Source organism: Lolium perenne, chromosome 3 (genome assembly GCF_019359855.2).
Source record: "Lolium perenne isolate Kyuss_39 chromosome 3, Kyuss_2.0, whole genome shotgun sequence".
NCBI classification, from domain to species: domain Eukaryota; kingdom Viridiplantae; phylum Streptophyta; class Magnoliopsida; order Poales; family Poaceae; genus Lolium; species Lolium perenne.
The window spans coordinates 45,009,992-45,024,286 of record NC_067246.2 but is presented as its reverse complement, the minus strand read 5'-3'; the positions used below and the strand labels follow the sequence as shown (position 1 = coordinate 45,024,286).

At 45.5% G+C, this 14,295-nt stretch overlaps 1 protein-coding gene and 1 pseudogene across 1 annotated transcript; one reads left to right on the top strand and one right to left on the bottom strand.

Moving 5' to 3' along the window:
* Nucleotides 1-284: 284 nt before the first annotated feature.
* LOC127341417 (LEAF RUST 10 DISEASE-RESISTANCE LOCUS RECEPTOR-LIKE PROTEIN KINASE-like 2.4) lies at nucleotides 285-7,243 on the bottom strand (annotated as a pseudogene).
* Nucleotides 7,244-7,990: 747 nt separating this feature from the next.
* Nucleotides 7,991-10,929, top strand: LOC127341413 (rust resistance kinase Lr10-like). The gene is made up of 3 exons (XM_071827909.1): nucleotides 7,991-8,750; nucleotides 9,001-9,024; nucleotides 9,697-10,929. Exons 1-3 carry the CDS (start codon nucleotides 7,991-7,993, stop codon nucleotides 10,791-10,793), a joined length of 1,881 nt encoding a protein of 626 aa, XP_071684010.1. The 3' UTR covers nucleotides 10,794-10,929.
* Nucleotides 10,930-14,295: the final 3,366 nt, after the last annotated feature.

Genomic DNA, 14,295 nt, shown 5'->3' with positions numbered 1-14,295 from the left:
CGTCTCGGCTTTCTCATTGCTCTGCCTCTGCATACTTCTACAACAAAAATGATTGCGGAATGCGGACGGTAGAGAAGCTCTATCGACAGTAGAAGCTCTACAACAAAAATGATTTGCTCTCGTCTCGGCTTCTCATAGAAGACAAATACCAGTACAAGCTGAATATAAGATCACAGAAAAATAACATGTTTCCTGAAGCCTTAGCGCTACTCCGTATTGTGTCCAAAGTAAAAGCAAGCAAATGATTTGCATAAAATCATGGAATAAGAAGTTCTAACATAGGTATTACAAAGTTTCTGCATAGGTATTACAAAGTATAGAGAGAAACATGGAAAGATTATTTCTGACTCCGAACAACAAACACCATAACTTTGAATGTTTCAAAGCTAAATAAGTGGATCGCCTCCTCGGAATAATTAAATCAGTTGCATGTATGTATCTCTTCGCTCACCTCCTCCTCGGAGATTGCAGTAAGCTCCGAGAAGAAATGGTAAGAATCTGCTATGTCGGTATCCTCATCATCGCAGAAAAATGGCCTGGAAGGCACCTCCAAGCCATTGACACCGCCTTGAAGCATGTCTATGACGTCGCTCATCGTCGGCCGATCATGGGACTTCATCTGGATGCAGCAAAGCCCAACAAGACACAACTTCCTCTCCAGCTCATTTTTTTTCGATAAAGGGCGATTTCATTACTTAAAAGGTTTAAGTATTACACCCGGCCTCTGCATAGCTAAGATGCACACAGCCGCAACACAAACAGCAGACAATTCCATGTTTGACCAAACGAAAAGAAGAACGCAGGACGCAGCCTGGAATACTAAGGTATCGGTGGAGCAATCCTGAGACTATGCCGCCACCCATGTAGGGAAATAAAATCCTTCGCCGTGTCCTCCAACCGTGTACACACCTCCGTAAAGAGGTCGCGGTCCTCCATACGCTGCAGCAACGACCATGAACGGAGCAAACTGGTGCACCGGTAGACAACCTGCAAAAGATTAGCATTTTTGTTATTAAAAACCTTGTCATTTCTACATAGCCACAGCGACCAAATAACAGCAATCGCTCCCACCCTAATAAGTGTTTTGTACCTATGGTCCACCCCATTAAGCCAATTACCAAAGATATTGGGAACGCTACGTGGTGGATATAAGGTAGAACTCATTTGGATGATTGACCATATAGACTTTGCAAACCGGCACTGGAAGAATAAGTGTTTGATTGTCTCATCTTGATGACAAAAAACACACGATTTACTTCCTTGCCAGTTGCGTTTAGCAAGGTTGTCTTTAGTAAGAATGACCCCCCGACGAAGATACCAAGCAAAGACCTTAGTCTTCAGAGGTATCTTCATCTTCCAAATTAGCTTATTATTAGATACCGGCTCGACGGGTTGGATCAAGGCCGTATACATGGATTCAACTGAGAATATTCCATTCTCATTTAGATTCCATCTAAAAACATCTGGCCCATTTGTCAGCTGGATAGCTTCCAAACGCTGCAATAGGGTATTCCATGATGCTAGCCTTTGTCCATTAAGATTTCTTCTGAACGTCATATTAGGTGGAGAAGACTCCATTACCTTGGATAAGGTATCACCTTTATGACGCACAATATTATATAAGGCTGGATATTGTTGTCGGAGAGGGTAATCTCCAAGCCATTTATCCTCCCAAAATCTTATTTGTGTCCCATCATTGATCAAGAAAGATCCAAATGGGAAGAAGTATCTCTTCGTCGCCATCAGGCCAGCCCAAAAGTGTGAATCCCGGGTTTCCATGAGACCTGGGATATTGCCTTTGAACCAACATACTTTCTCTTCAAAATGGTTTGCCACACCCCTTCTTCGTTGAGTAGTTTAGCCAGCCACTTCCCAAGCAGGGCCCTGTTCTTAACCTGAAGGTCATGAACACCGAGCCCTCCTTGATCTTTCGGCCGACAAACAACTCCCCACTTAGTAAGCCGGTATTTCTTTTTTTCGCTATCCCCTTGCCAAAAAAATCTTGATCGCAAATAATCTAAGCGACGCAAGACACCTTTTGGGATTTGGAAGAATGATATCATATACAGTACCATATTGGTTAATACTGAATTAATGAGTACCAATCTTCCACCTAGGGATAGCAATTTACCTTTCCAACTACTTAACCGTTTTTGCAATCTTTCCTCGACATGTTTCCATTCTGCCAACGTAAGTCTCCGGAAATGAATCGGGATACCTAAGTATGAGATAGGAAACTGGCCCAACCCGCAGCCAAATAGTTCGGCATAAAGGTTTGCATCGTCTTGGGCCTCACCGAAACAAAATAATTCACTTTTATGGAAATTAATCTTCAATCCCGATAGTTGCTCGAAAGCTGATAAGATCAGCTTCATATTTCTTGCTTTATCGAGGTCATGTTCCATAAAGAGAATCGTATCATCGGCGTATTGAAGGATAGACAATCCACCATCCACGAGATGGGGAACCACTCCTTCAATTTGCCCATCTGCTTTAGCACGCTCTATCATGATCGCAAGCATATCCGCCACAATATTAAACAGAATAGGGGATAGCGGATCACCTTGCCTTAAACTTTTTTTTGTTTGAAAATATCTACCAACGTCATCATTGACTTTAATGGCGACACTTCCTCCAAAAACAAAGTTATGAATTTGAGCTCGCCACTCCTCAGAAAAACCTTTCATTCTGAGGGTTTGCTGAAGGAAAGACCACTTAACTTTATCATAGGCCTTTTCGAAGTCGATCTTTAGGATAACACCACTCATCTTTTTACGATGTAACTCATGAACTGTTTCATGCAAGGTAACAACCCCATCGAGGATATATCTTCCTTGCATGAACGCCGTTTGAGTAGGGCGAACCACGTGGTCGGCTACAGAATTAAGCCTAATAGTAGCTGCTTTTGTAAAAATCTTGAAACAAACATTAAGAAGGCAAATCGGCCTATATTGTTGAATCCTTTCAGCCTCATTAACCTTAGGCAATAAAATGATCTCTCCGAAATTTATACGGAAGAGCTCTAGTTGGCCCACATGAAGCACTGCAAAAAGATCCATCATGTCCTTTTTGATTATGTCCCCAGAATGTACGATAAAACTCTGCTGGGAAACCATCCGGACCTGGCGCTTTGTTGTGCTCCATTTGGAAAATTGCTTTCTTTACTTCCTCCTCCGAATATGGGGCGGTAAGAAAAGCATTTTCCTCGGCAGAAACTTGAGGTATGTCATCTATCCGGTTCTCATCCATTGACAGATTACATTCCTCAGGTTCACCAAACAGGCCTTTGTAATAATTTGTAATATAAGATTTGAGCCGCTCGTGACCTTCGATAGTGCCCTCTTCTTGTACTAAAGAATGAATAAGTTTCTTCCTGTGTCTGCCATTGGCTACACTATGGAAGTATCTTGTATTCGAATCTCCCTCCAGAAGAAATTGAGCTTTCGATCGTTGATACCACTTGAGTTCCTCCTCACGGAGAATCCCAGCTAACTTTGCATTTGATTGACTTTTCAGTTCAATTTCATGTGTAGTTAGTGGTCTCACCTCCGCTAGAGCCTCAATATCATCTATAATTGAAGACAATTGGAGCTTCTCATTTTTTAGCTGCCCAGTCATGTGTCTTGCCCATCCTCCAAGGTATCTACGCGTAGCGCGTAATTTGTTATTCCACCTTTGAATAGGGTCAAGGCCAGCAACCGGTTTCTCCCATACTGTCCTCACCAGATCGACAAATCCTTCCCTGTTGAGCCATCCAAGTTCAAATTTGAACGGACGTTTGCTCAAAGGCCTATGATTGCCAGTGGTGATTAGAATGGGAGCATGATCCGATAAAGACTCAATACGAGGTAAAGCGCGTACAGAAACCATAGGGTATTTCAATTCCCATTCAGAATCCATTAGTACGCGATCCAACTTCTCATATGTAGTAGGCGAAAGGGAATTTGCCCAAGTGAATTGCCTGCCACACATTGTAACCTCTCTCAAGTCCAGACTATCGATGACAGCATTGAACATGAAAGACCAAACTCCACACGAAATTGTCGGTCCTATTGCGGATATGGAGCTTTATATGATAGTCTCCACCCGAAATATGCAACACTTCCATGGAGGAGTCACGGACCCCAATTAACATGCCCCCAGAACGACCCCGCGGTGGTCGGGAGACCCAAGTAAAGTCCACCCCGCCAGAAAGGCGTTGGAGCAAACTTCTTGAGAAATCCCTTCTACCGGTCTCTGAGATAGCAATAAAATCTAAAGAATGATCACTAATGCATTCTGCAATGTGCAAGTGTTTAGCCAAGTCTCGAAGACCTCTGCTGTTTTTAAACATGCCATTCATTAGGAAACAACAGTTGATTTTGACACCTTAGCCTTCTTAGAGGGTCTAGCAGTCTTTTTTGTGGAGGAAGATTTAGATTTTTGGCTGGAAGCTTTCAGATCATAGACTGAGTTAAGCACCGCCTCATCCAAACCCACCTCAGATACCTCTCCAACTAGATGAGAAAGGAGCTGACCATCTGTATCGGAATACAGCTCATCCTCATCTACAGGTGAGATATCCGGCTTACTAGAAACCTTAGGAGTGAGTTTTAATCGATCAAACTCCATATGTCTCAAAGCATTAGCCGACACATTGACCGTACCCACAGAAGAACCCAAAGAAACACCTACACTATTCAACTTCGCAGATATAGATTGTGTAGAAAAATTAAGAAAAGACTTGGAGGATGGTTCTGAACCTGTCGAGTCCAAGTTAGAGGCCGCCTTGCGCCTCATTGCCCTGGACAACGAATCCTCGTCTGAGGCCAACGCCCCATCTGTAGCCGTCACTTGCCGCATGCTGCGGCGAGACGGCGTGGCGTGTAGCGGTTGACGAAGAGGAGTGACCACCGGGGAAGGCGAGGTCGGAGTAGACACCCTCCCAGTGGTCACCGTCGGAGACCTTGGCGTCGTGGCTAGGGGGGGCGAGCTTGGAGCTATAGCAGCGACGGTGGGCTCCGACCCCACCGTAGCTACCGCCTCCGAGCTCCCGCCCTTCCCCTCGCGCGGCACCACCATCTCCAGCCGAAGCACCCTATCGGCGACGGCCCCAGGCAGGGAGACGCCACTCGCCGGCCCACGTGACACTGGCTGGTCAGCCGTAAGGGGGAGCTGCTGCTCCCCAACGCAGCCTCGCGCTGGCCCATGGCGCTCTGTCTGGTCAGCAGCAAGGAGGAGCTGCTGCTCTCCATCGCGACCTGCAGGTCATGCATCTCAGCCGCTGCAGAAGATATCTCATCTTCCTCTTCTTGCTTCTTTAGCCTGTCATACACCCATGACGGATAGTATGCCTGACTCGAGTTCGCTGCATTTGGGTCAGAGTTCCTACGTCCACCAGCCATCTCCAGCAGCAACATCCCGAAGCTGTAAACATCGGATTTGCTCGATATGATGCCAAAGCTTCGGGATATCATCTCAGGAGCTATGTACCCGACAGTTCCCCGTAGGACACTCAGTGGAACAAAACTATTATTCTTCGGGTATAGTTTGGCGAGACCGAAATCAGCAACTTTGGGGACAAAATTTCCATCAAGAAGAATGTTGTGTGGCTTGATGTCAAAGTGTACAATTTGCATCTCGCATCCCTGGTGGAGGTAGTTGATCCCCCTGGCAATGCCCAAAGCAATCTCAATGAGCTTGTCCCAAGAGAAAATCTTCTCGGCGGAAAAAATGTACTTGTCAAGAGAACCTTCAGGCATGTACTCATAGACTAGCGCCCTCCTCATTTCCTCGGAGCAGAACCCCACTAAACGAACCACATTGACATGGTGAATCCTGCCGAGTGTGGAGACCTCACTGATGAAATCTTCTCCATTACAATTGGAGTTACCCTCTAGCATCTTGACCGCGACATGAACATCGCCTGGGAGTAGCACTCCCTTGTACACGGAGCCGTAGCCCCCTTGGCCCAATTTATCTCTGAAATGGCCGGTGATTGCAGTGATGTCTGTGTAGGCGTACCTTACTGGGCCGATCATTTGTTGCATCCGGAGGAACTTTTCAACTGCATCAATTATGATCCTTGTTTTCCAGTACTTGTGGGCAAGGAATATTAATACAGCCAAGGGTGCCAAGACAAATCTGCAGAGACCTTCCCAAACAAGTCGACAAACATGCATAAGTTGGCCAGCCACATAATGTAGGTATGATTGCTAAGGTGATGGTTAAAGGTAGGCAATTATCACATACCAAAAAGGAACTTGAGGACATCAATAGAATATATTATGGTTTCAGAACTCAAATATAGCTCATGTGATATTGGGTAACCATGAGCATAATAAAGATATAAACAGCTTATGAATTGATTTCCCGTAAAGAAAATAGCAGGAAACCAGTGCATCACTATTGGATCAGAGATGACCTTCTTGAAGTAGCTGCAAGCCAGAATTGTAGAGAAAATGATTTATGATAACGGCACACAATTCTTATATACAATTATAAAAAACCAAATTAGGGGAAGAAATGGACTCACCTTGTTGAGTTGTTCACGCATTTGTCGATAATCTCAACCCTCGAGAAACGTCTACTAAGATGAAAAGGAAACTTGACTGTAAATCCCATCCTTATGAATTCCATGATATCACCATAACTTGCATGCTGTGGCTCTAGGTTGGAGATAAACGATTCCGCACCAAAGGGAATCATGTTCAAGAGTCGACAAGAAGGTTGGAGATATTCGATCTTGCACGAATACAAGCCAGCCAGGACATAAACATGTGAATTCTTTGCACTCAGGCAAAGCAACAGATTTGTACCAACTATTATTCGCTATTGCTCGCGAACAATTAACAAAGCATGCCCAAGAGGCGGAAGTATAGAAATCCACAAAGCCATCTGAATTAGTTATTCCCTTCCATGGGAAAGAGTAGGAAGGAAGAGGGCAGCTGCTGTTTGTATCCAAGTTGGTGTTCAAAACCCAGAAAGACGAACTGGTGTAGTTGATGGTAGCCACATAGTATGCTGTATTGCTGATGAGAATTTTAGCCTTACTATCGCTGCAAACCAGCTCATGTGATTGAGAGCCGCACTCACGTGGATCACCTCGCCGGCGGAAAGGAGACCGGACATGTCGGAGATGACTGCAAGAGAAATGCGGGCATCCATCTCCTCCCTTGACATCTGCTGCAAAAACTGAAAGCACAAATAGGACCATAAAGGCTTGAAAGGCAATGGAACAATGAAATGCACCAGTGTAAGCCATGACAGCTTCGCAGATTGATATCCTAGGTTTGGAGAAAATTACTACTTATTTACAATACGCAGGCCTTATATGATTGGTGCACTATTGGCTGTAGGAAAAAAAATATTGGTCTATAGAAAATGGAAAGGGACAATTTCCCCCCTGGCCTGTGCCATCTACACAGTAAAGGGATATTTGAAAGCGGTAGCTACCACAATACAGTAGAGTTAGACCTCTGTACACATATATAGCTATCAGTACAGCACGACTTTGAATATTAGCTGCAGTTAGAACAATTAACACACTCGTTGGTGCATGGTACGTACTTCCCTGAGGTGGCAGTTACAGTACCAGAATTCCCAAGCAGTGCCCTATTTGACTATTTCTACGTAGTAGTAAATCGTGGATTATATAGTCATGGGTCACACTCAAATCACTGCAGCATGTACGACTAGTATTCGACCACAATAATTAACGTATCTGTCAGAAGTGAGAAGGCAATCACGGCAGTGGAATTTACATACTGTCCACTAGTTCCATGGCGTACTAAATCATGGACGCTAGCCAGTCTTCAGTCGCACTTGGATGCGCAGTTGGAATTCGTCCACCACAATTAAAGCATGCCGCTATCAGACCATTACCATACTAGTATAGGCTACTAGACTACTTCACAGTAGATTGCCACATGTGATGCCTTTTTCTTCTATATACGTGCAGCGCCTTGCTCGCCTTCATATCTTCTCAACCTGTCCATCTTAGTACTGCAAGATGTGCAAACTCCTTGTCACAGCCTTCCTACTTTCTCTTATCAACCACGGAACAGGCTTGGCCATGGCGTGGGACGATCAAGATTTTTTCAGGTACTGTCCTCCGTCCAAGTGCAGCAAACATGGCCCAGAGATTAGGTTTCCTTTCCGGCTCGAGGCCAGCAATACATCATGCGGCAGGCCCTGCATGGAGTTAGTGTGCTCCGGCAAAGACACCATCCTAGTTCACCCACTTCTTGGCCCATGCAAAGTAATCGACATATATTACAGCCATGCTGTCATTAAACTCGTCCCGCTTGCAGCCTTGTCTCCCTGTCCACTGCAGAAACTTATCTCCAAAACCATCCCAATTCAAGTCGCCAATGAAGAGCACACGCACGAGGCCCTTTGTGACATATATTATGAGATGTACGCAACCCTTGTATGCTGCTCGCGAGAATTAACGCCAAGCATTGATGCTGCTGGGCCAATCTCCTGCCTTAGTAACGCAACTCACTTATCGTATTTGTTGCCTAGTTATCTACCCATGACAGATCTTCCATTGAGCTGTGAGGTCGTCTCAGACGGCCTAGTCCGGTTACCCTGTCCGCGTGATGTAGACTGGTCACGTACTACGCTCAATTCACTTGTAGAAAGAATCATCGAATCAGCAGAGATGAAACTCGGATGGGAAAATCTGCGGGAGTGCTATGACTGTGAACACAAGGGGGGACGGTGCGCATTCAGCTCGCAAAGGAATCAAACATTCTGCATGCCGCGTGGTATAGTTTCTAACTGGCCAGTAGCACAATATGAGTCGCATCCCATTTATTTTCTGAACTGGTTTAAATTTCATTTCACCTTGAAGTTTTTTTTACCAGAATTTGCCCATGCTACAATTCGAGTTGTTGCAGTCTGAAAGATTTTTAACCTATAAACCGTTTGAGCAACTACCAAGCTTTTTAAAAAGTACAGTTACGTTTTGTCTTCCTAAATCAACAACCAATTCTCACTTTTTTTTTCTATTTGCAGGTTCACGCATCAAAGTCATTGCAGGTATTACTACAGCCCATATATTGCTCTCTATTTCAAAAGAATAATAAACATAGAAAATGAAGCTTCCCAATACTCACAACTTGAAATTTTTAGAAAATGGAAGAAATCATCTCCCAACATTTGCAGATGCACACAACCAACGTTTATTATAAACTCAGTCAACATGAGGCCACCATAATTATTCAGCCAAACGAAAGACAATAACAAGCAGAGCCAAAAATATAGTTCGAAACACCAGATTTCATTAATTTCTGTAATATGGATATAACATCCACGTCTTATCCCCGTTACAATCAGTAGGTAATTGTTTCCAATGCTAATACAATATGTTAATTTCATTTTTTCGAAAAAGAGAAGCCTCTGCATCAATTAATGCATATAGCTTTTTTATTTAATTATTATTGAATTTTGTTTACAAGAGATTACATCTCAAGGGTCTCACATAAGGTCGATACATGAATCAACCATCTAAAAAAAGATACCAACCTGAAGCGCCTTCGCATCAACATGATGTCCTATTCCAAACGCACTAGTCTTATAAATTTCATGCAACTACTTCAAATGGTTGCACACACAAGTCATGACCTGCGTGTTCTCCTTGCGGTGGATAAATGACCATGTACAGATCTTGTGTTGTGCAATTTGCTAATTTCATGCTCTCTGTTTATCCAGCAACATCATCAGTGGCCACATTAATTGTTCTTCTCTTGATAGTGGCCACTGCACTGTATCTTTCACTGAAGACAAATTATAACAAAGAGATACATTTGAAAGTTGAAATGTTTCTCAAAACATATGGCACGTCAAAACCCACGAGATACACCTTCTCTGAAGTTAAGAAGATAGCCAGACGATTTAAGGTAAAAGTAGGGCAGGGAGGATTTGGAAGCGTATATAAAGGCGAGCTACCAAATGGAGTGCCTGTAGCAGTCAAGGTGTTGGAGAACTCTACAGGAGAGGGAGAAGTATTCATCAATGAAGTTGCAACCATCGGACTAATCCACCATGCCAATATTGTTCGCCTCGTGGGCTTTTGCTCTGAGGGGACGAGACGGGCTCTTCTCTATGAATTCATGCCTAATGATTCGCTGGAGAAATACATATTCTCGCATGATTCTAAAGTTTTTCAAGATCTCCTAGTACCTGAAAAAATGCTAGACATTGCATTGGGCATCGCCAGAGGAATGGAGTACCTGCACCAAGGATGCAACCAGCGCATCCTTCACTTTGACATCAAGCCACACAACATCTTGCTGGACTACAACTTCGCCCCGAAGATCTCAGACTTTGGCCTTGCAAAACTGTGTGCTAGGGATCAAAGTATTGTCACATTAACTGCAGCAAGAGGTACTATGGGATACATTGCACCAGAGCTATATTCTCGTAACTTTGGGGGCGTATCCTACAAGTCAGATGTATATAGTTTTGGTATGCTAGTGTTGGAAATGGTGAGTGGAAGGAGGAACTCAGACCAAGGTCTTGACAGCCAGAATGAGGTTTACCTCCCGGAGTGGATCTATGAGAAAGTAACCACTGGCCAGGACTCAGTACTTACAAGGGAACTGACGGAGGAAGAGAAAGTAAAGATGAGACAGCTGGCCATCGTGGCACTGTGGTGCATCCAGTGGAACCCAAAGAACCGGCCCTCAATGACAAATGTGGTAAATATGTTAACAGGGAGGTTGCGAAATCTACAGATACCACCAAAGCCTTTTGTTTCATCTGAAACCTACCCTGTGCCACAAAACATGGAGAACACAGTACCATAATTTAGTGGAATAACTGAGCTATCCTCATGTGTGTATTTCGGACTTTCAGTAACCAGCATGTAATATTTCACGTTTTTGCAGCATGTCAGATTCAATCCGTATTTAACAGTTAAATTGCGAATGATAAGATGGTTACCTTATTATGTTGTTGAAGTGATTTATCCTCACTCAAGTAATTCTGCAATGCAGTTGTCCTCCCTGGATTCCTGACTTCAAAACACGGTTGCGCGAACTGACATGAGTTTTGGACTTGGTTGCATGGTGCGAACAGGGCGATTTATATCAAATTTATCCCCACTTAAATCCGTTGTTCCTGGGACCTGAAATTGCATTAGGATAGTCTTGGATTAATACCATAAATGTGTTGCTGGTTTTCTTTGTCCTAGACAAAAACACACAAATTCGACATTGCAAATTGACGGAAAAGAATTTGGCAATGGAGACATGCCCGGAAAACTCAGTTCTCATTAAGTTCGGATTATAGTTAGCGATCTATTCATAGTACAAGGGAGATTACATTAAGATGTCGTTTGGATAGACATCATATGCTTCAAATTTTGATATGGACAAATCTATTCGGTAAACGAACTAGAATGTGAAACATAGGTACCTTGACATGACGACTATTTGCAGAACTGTGGACCAAGGTGATGATGGATGAGTGGGATGAGGCGGATGAAAATGTCGAACTCCTATTGCACTGTGTGTAGCTCGTTGGCCATCCGTGCCCCAATCAACAGGCGGCGGCGGTAGCCGCAGTCGTGGCACGTGCTGAGGAGCGCATAGTATTCCCGCAGCACAGCGCCGAGCTGCTCCAGCGGCCGCCTGGTAGCCTCCCGCCACATCAGCTCAGGCATCTCACGGAGCACGCTGCCGACGAGTGGAGATATCAAAGGGGAACTGGCGGTTGAGCACGTCCACCACGGGATATCCAAGACCGGCCTCCTGCCCAATGCACATTGCCCCTGCAGCCTCGTCAACGATGCGCGCGCCATCGTCACTGGATGGTGGGCGCTCGCCGCAGAGCTCGGAGGCGCCGCCGGCGGTTCAGGTCGACGCAGGCGAACTGGATCGAGGACGGGGCCGCAGCCGGCGCAACGGGAGTTTTTTCTTTTTGAGAATACATGGGAGGAGATGGAAGGGCTATTTGGCTGACGCGTGGGCTAGTCTGACTGTACATATTGTACGTTGCGAGGCCCACGAGAGAGCACTTCACTGGTAGAAAAAACGGCTTTGGTCACAGTTTGCAACCGCCATTAGTCGCGGTTGCGCAACCGCGACTAACGATGCGCGACTAAAGGCACTTTTAGTCGCTGCTTACGAATCATGATTAAAGGCTCACGCCACGTGGCTGGGTATGCGACATTTAACCGGGACTAAAGGCTATTTCGAGTTATTTTTTTAATTCATTTGGGTTTCTAATTATTTTTCACTCCCTCTTTTTTTTTCTATTTTTTTAGAATTTCTACTATTTCTGTTATTTCTTACCTGTGGTTGAACTTCCCGCTCGGTCACCCATCCTCCCACTACTCTAGCACTAGCACGCTTAACTTCCAAGTTCCTTTCCCATCCTCCTTCCAAGTGTTTCGCGCGCATGTTGTTGATACTAGTATCATATCAATCCTATTAACATGTTGGTCGATGTCACACTTTTTTATTGTTTGAATGTCAAATAATTATTTTAATAAACAAAATTAATGATGTAATAATAATCTTGAATAAATAAATAAATATTAACTTTTTAATTTTATATTATAATTAATTTTTTATTTTTTTAAATATTTTTTTTGCCAAACCTAAAACCTGAAAATTTGAAAATTCGGATGTAACTTTTTCCCAGGATTTTTTTGATATATTATACGTTTTTTTCTGACGTCGTATGCAAAAGTTATTGCGGTTTTTTAATTTCTCCGAATAGTAGGTTGCATAACATCCAAGAATCTAAAAAAAAAATTTTTTTTTGAATTTTCTATCATTTTCTTTTGTATTTTACAAAGCAAAAAAAGGCGATCCGGGGGGGGGGGGGGGGGGTGCAGGATGCGTGGGGAGTGAAAAATGCGGAACGGTTGGTGTCCCCAACCGCGACTAAAGGTTTTTTCGCCGGCCGCATCCTTCCATACCCCTTTAGTCCCGGTTGGTGTTACCAACCGCGACTAAAGGGGTACCCTTTCGTCTCGGATGGAGCATTAGTCGCGGGTTGCCTCCCGAACCGTGACTAAAGCCCCCTTTAGTCGCGGTTCGAATATTTCCACGACTAATGGGGCTGGACGGAAGCCCTTTTTTCTACCAGTGCTTCCTGCCTCCTCTGACCTCTCCGTCGACGGGTGTTCCTCGGGGGCTCCCCGACTATCATTTTTTTCGCCGAACATTGATAGAAAAAGAAGGTTATATGTATAAGTTCGAGGTTGGACGAACACCACGCCGTACAACTCGATCCAAGAAAGAAAAAACTAGTCTAGGGGAGCAGAAGGTGCACACCCCAGGCTCCCGCGTCCGCCCATTGCCGCGCCTCCGCCACGATGTCGCTGAACAGGGTTGTCACCGAAGGCCGCGCGTTGTCAAAGACCGCCGCGTTTCGATGCTTCCATATCCACCATGCCGTAAGCATGATAATCGACGAAGTGCCTTTGCGCAACTGGCGAGGAGCGGTCCGCACCACCAGCGACCACCACTCCGCGAAGTCGCCCTCAGCCGTGGGAGGGCCTGAAGTGGATCGAATCCACAGCACCTCAAACCAAACCATCCTGAAGAATGAGCAGCCTGTGAGTAGATGGCGCATGGTCTCCGTTGACTGGTCACAGAGCGGGTAGTTGGGGGTATGCGGCAACCCCCGTCTGGCCAGCCTCTCCCCCGTCCAACATCTGTCAAGACAGGCCAGCCACAAGAAGAATTTCACCCTCGGCGGCGCCCAGGATTTCCAGTTCAGCTTCCAGAAGCCTGCGATTATCGCCCCTTGAAAGAGGGCATCATAGCAAGAACTGGAAAGTACTGGCCATCCGTCGTCCAGCGCCAAATCATCCTGCCCGGATCCGCCGAAAGTTGGGTGTCCCTGAGCGGGCTCCACAGCTCCACAGCCATAGTGCCAGAGCGCTCGGTGCCCCCACTATATCAGCGATCTACGTGCGGTCCATCAGGGCTTGGCGGATCATGCGCGCCTTTCTCGGCGCTTCGGTACCTGCGCATACACCTCAGGCGCCACCTCCTTCATGGCTTTGCCGTCGAACCACCTGTCCTCCCAGAAAAGGGCGGATTCCCCATTCCCGATCACCATGGTGGTGGAGACCGCGAAGGCATCCAGCTCCGTCTTCGAGAAGTTCATGTCCAGCCCGCGCCAAGGTCGCAGGGGGTCAGTATGCATCCTCCAGATCCACCTCACCCTTAGGCTGGTAGCAGTGCGAGCCAGGTCCGGAATCCTGAGGCCCCCAAGCCGTAGAGGTCGACAGACCCGTGCCCAGCTGACATGGCAGTGCCCCCCATTGGCATCGGCTCTGCCGGCCCAGAG

Bases quoted from the DNA above. Each gene is read 5' to 3' on its own strand.
- LOC127341413 (XM_071827909.1), top strand. From the start codon at position 7,991: ATGTGCAAACTCCTTGTCACAGCCTTCCTACTTTCTCTTATCAACCAC. The intron at 8,751-9,000 runs GTATAGTTTCTA...TTCTATTTGCAG, and splicing joins AACATTCTGCATGCCGCGTG to GTTCACGCATCAAAGTCATT. The intron at 9,025-9,696 runs GTATTACTACAG...CTGTTTATCCAG, and splicing joins ACGCATCAAAGTCATTGCAG to CAACATCATCAGTGGCCACA.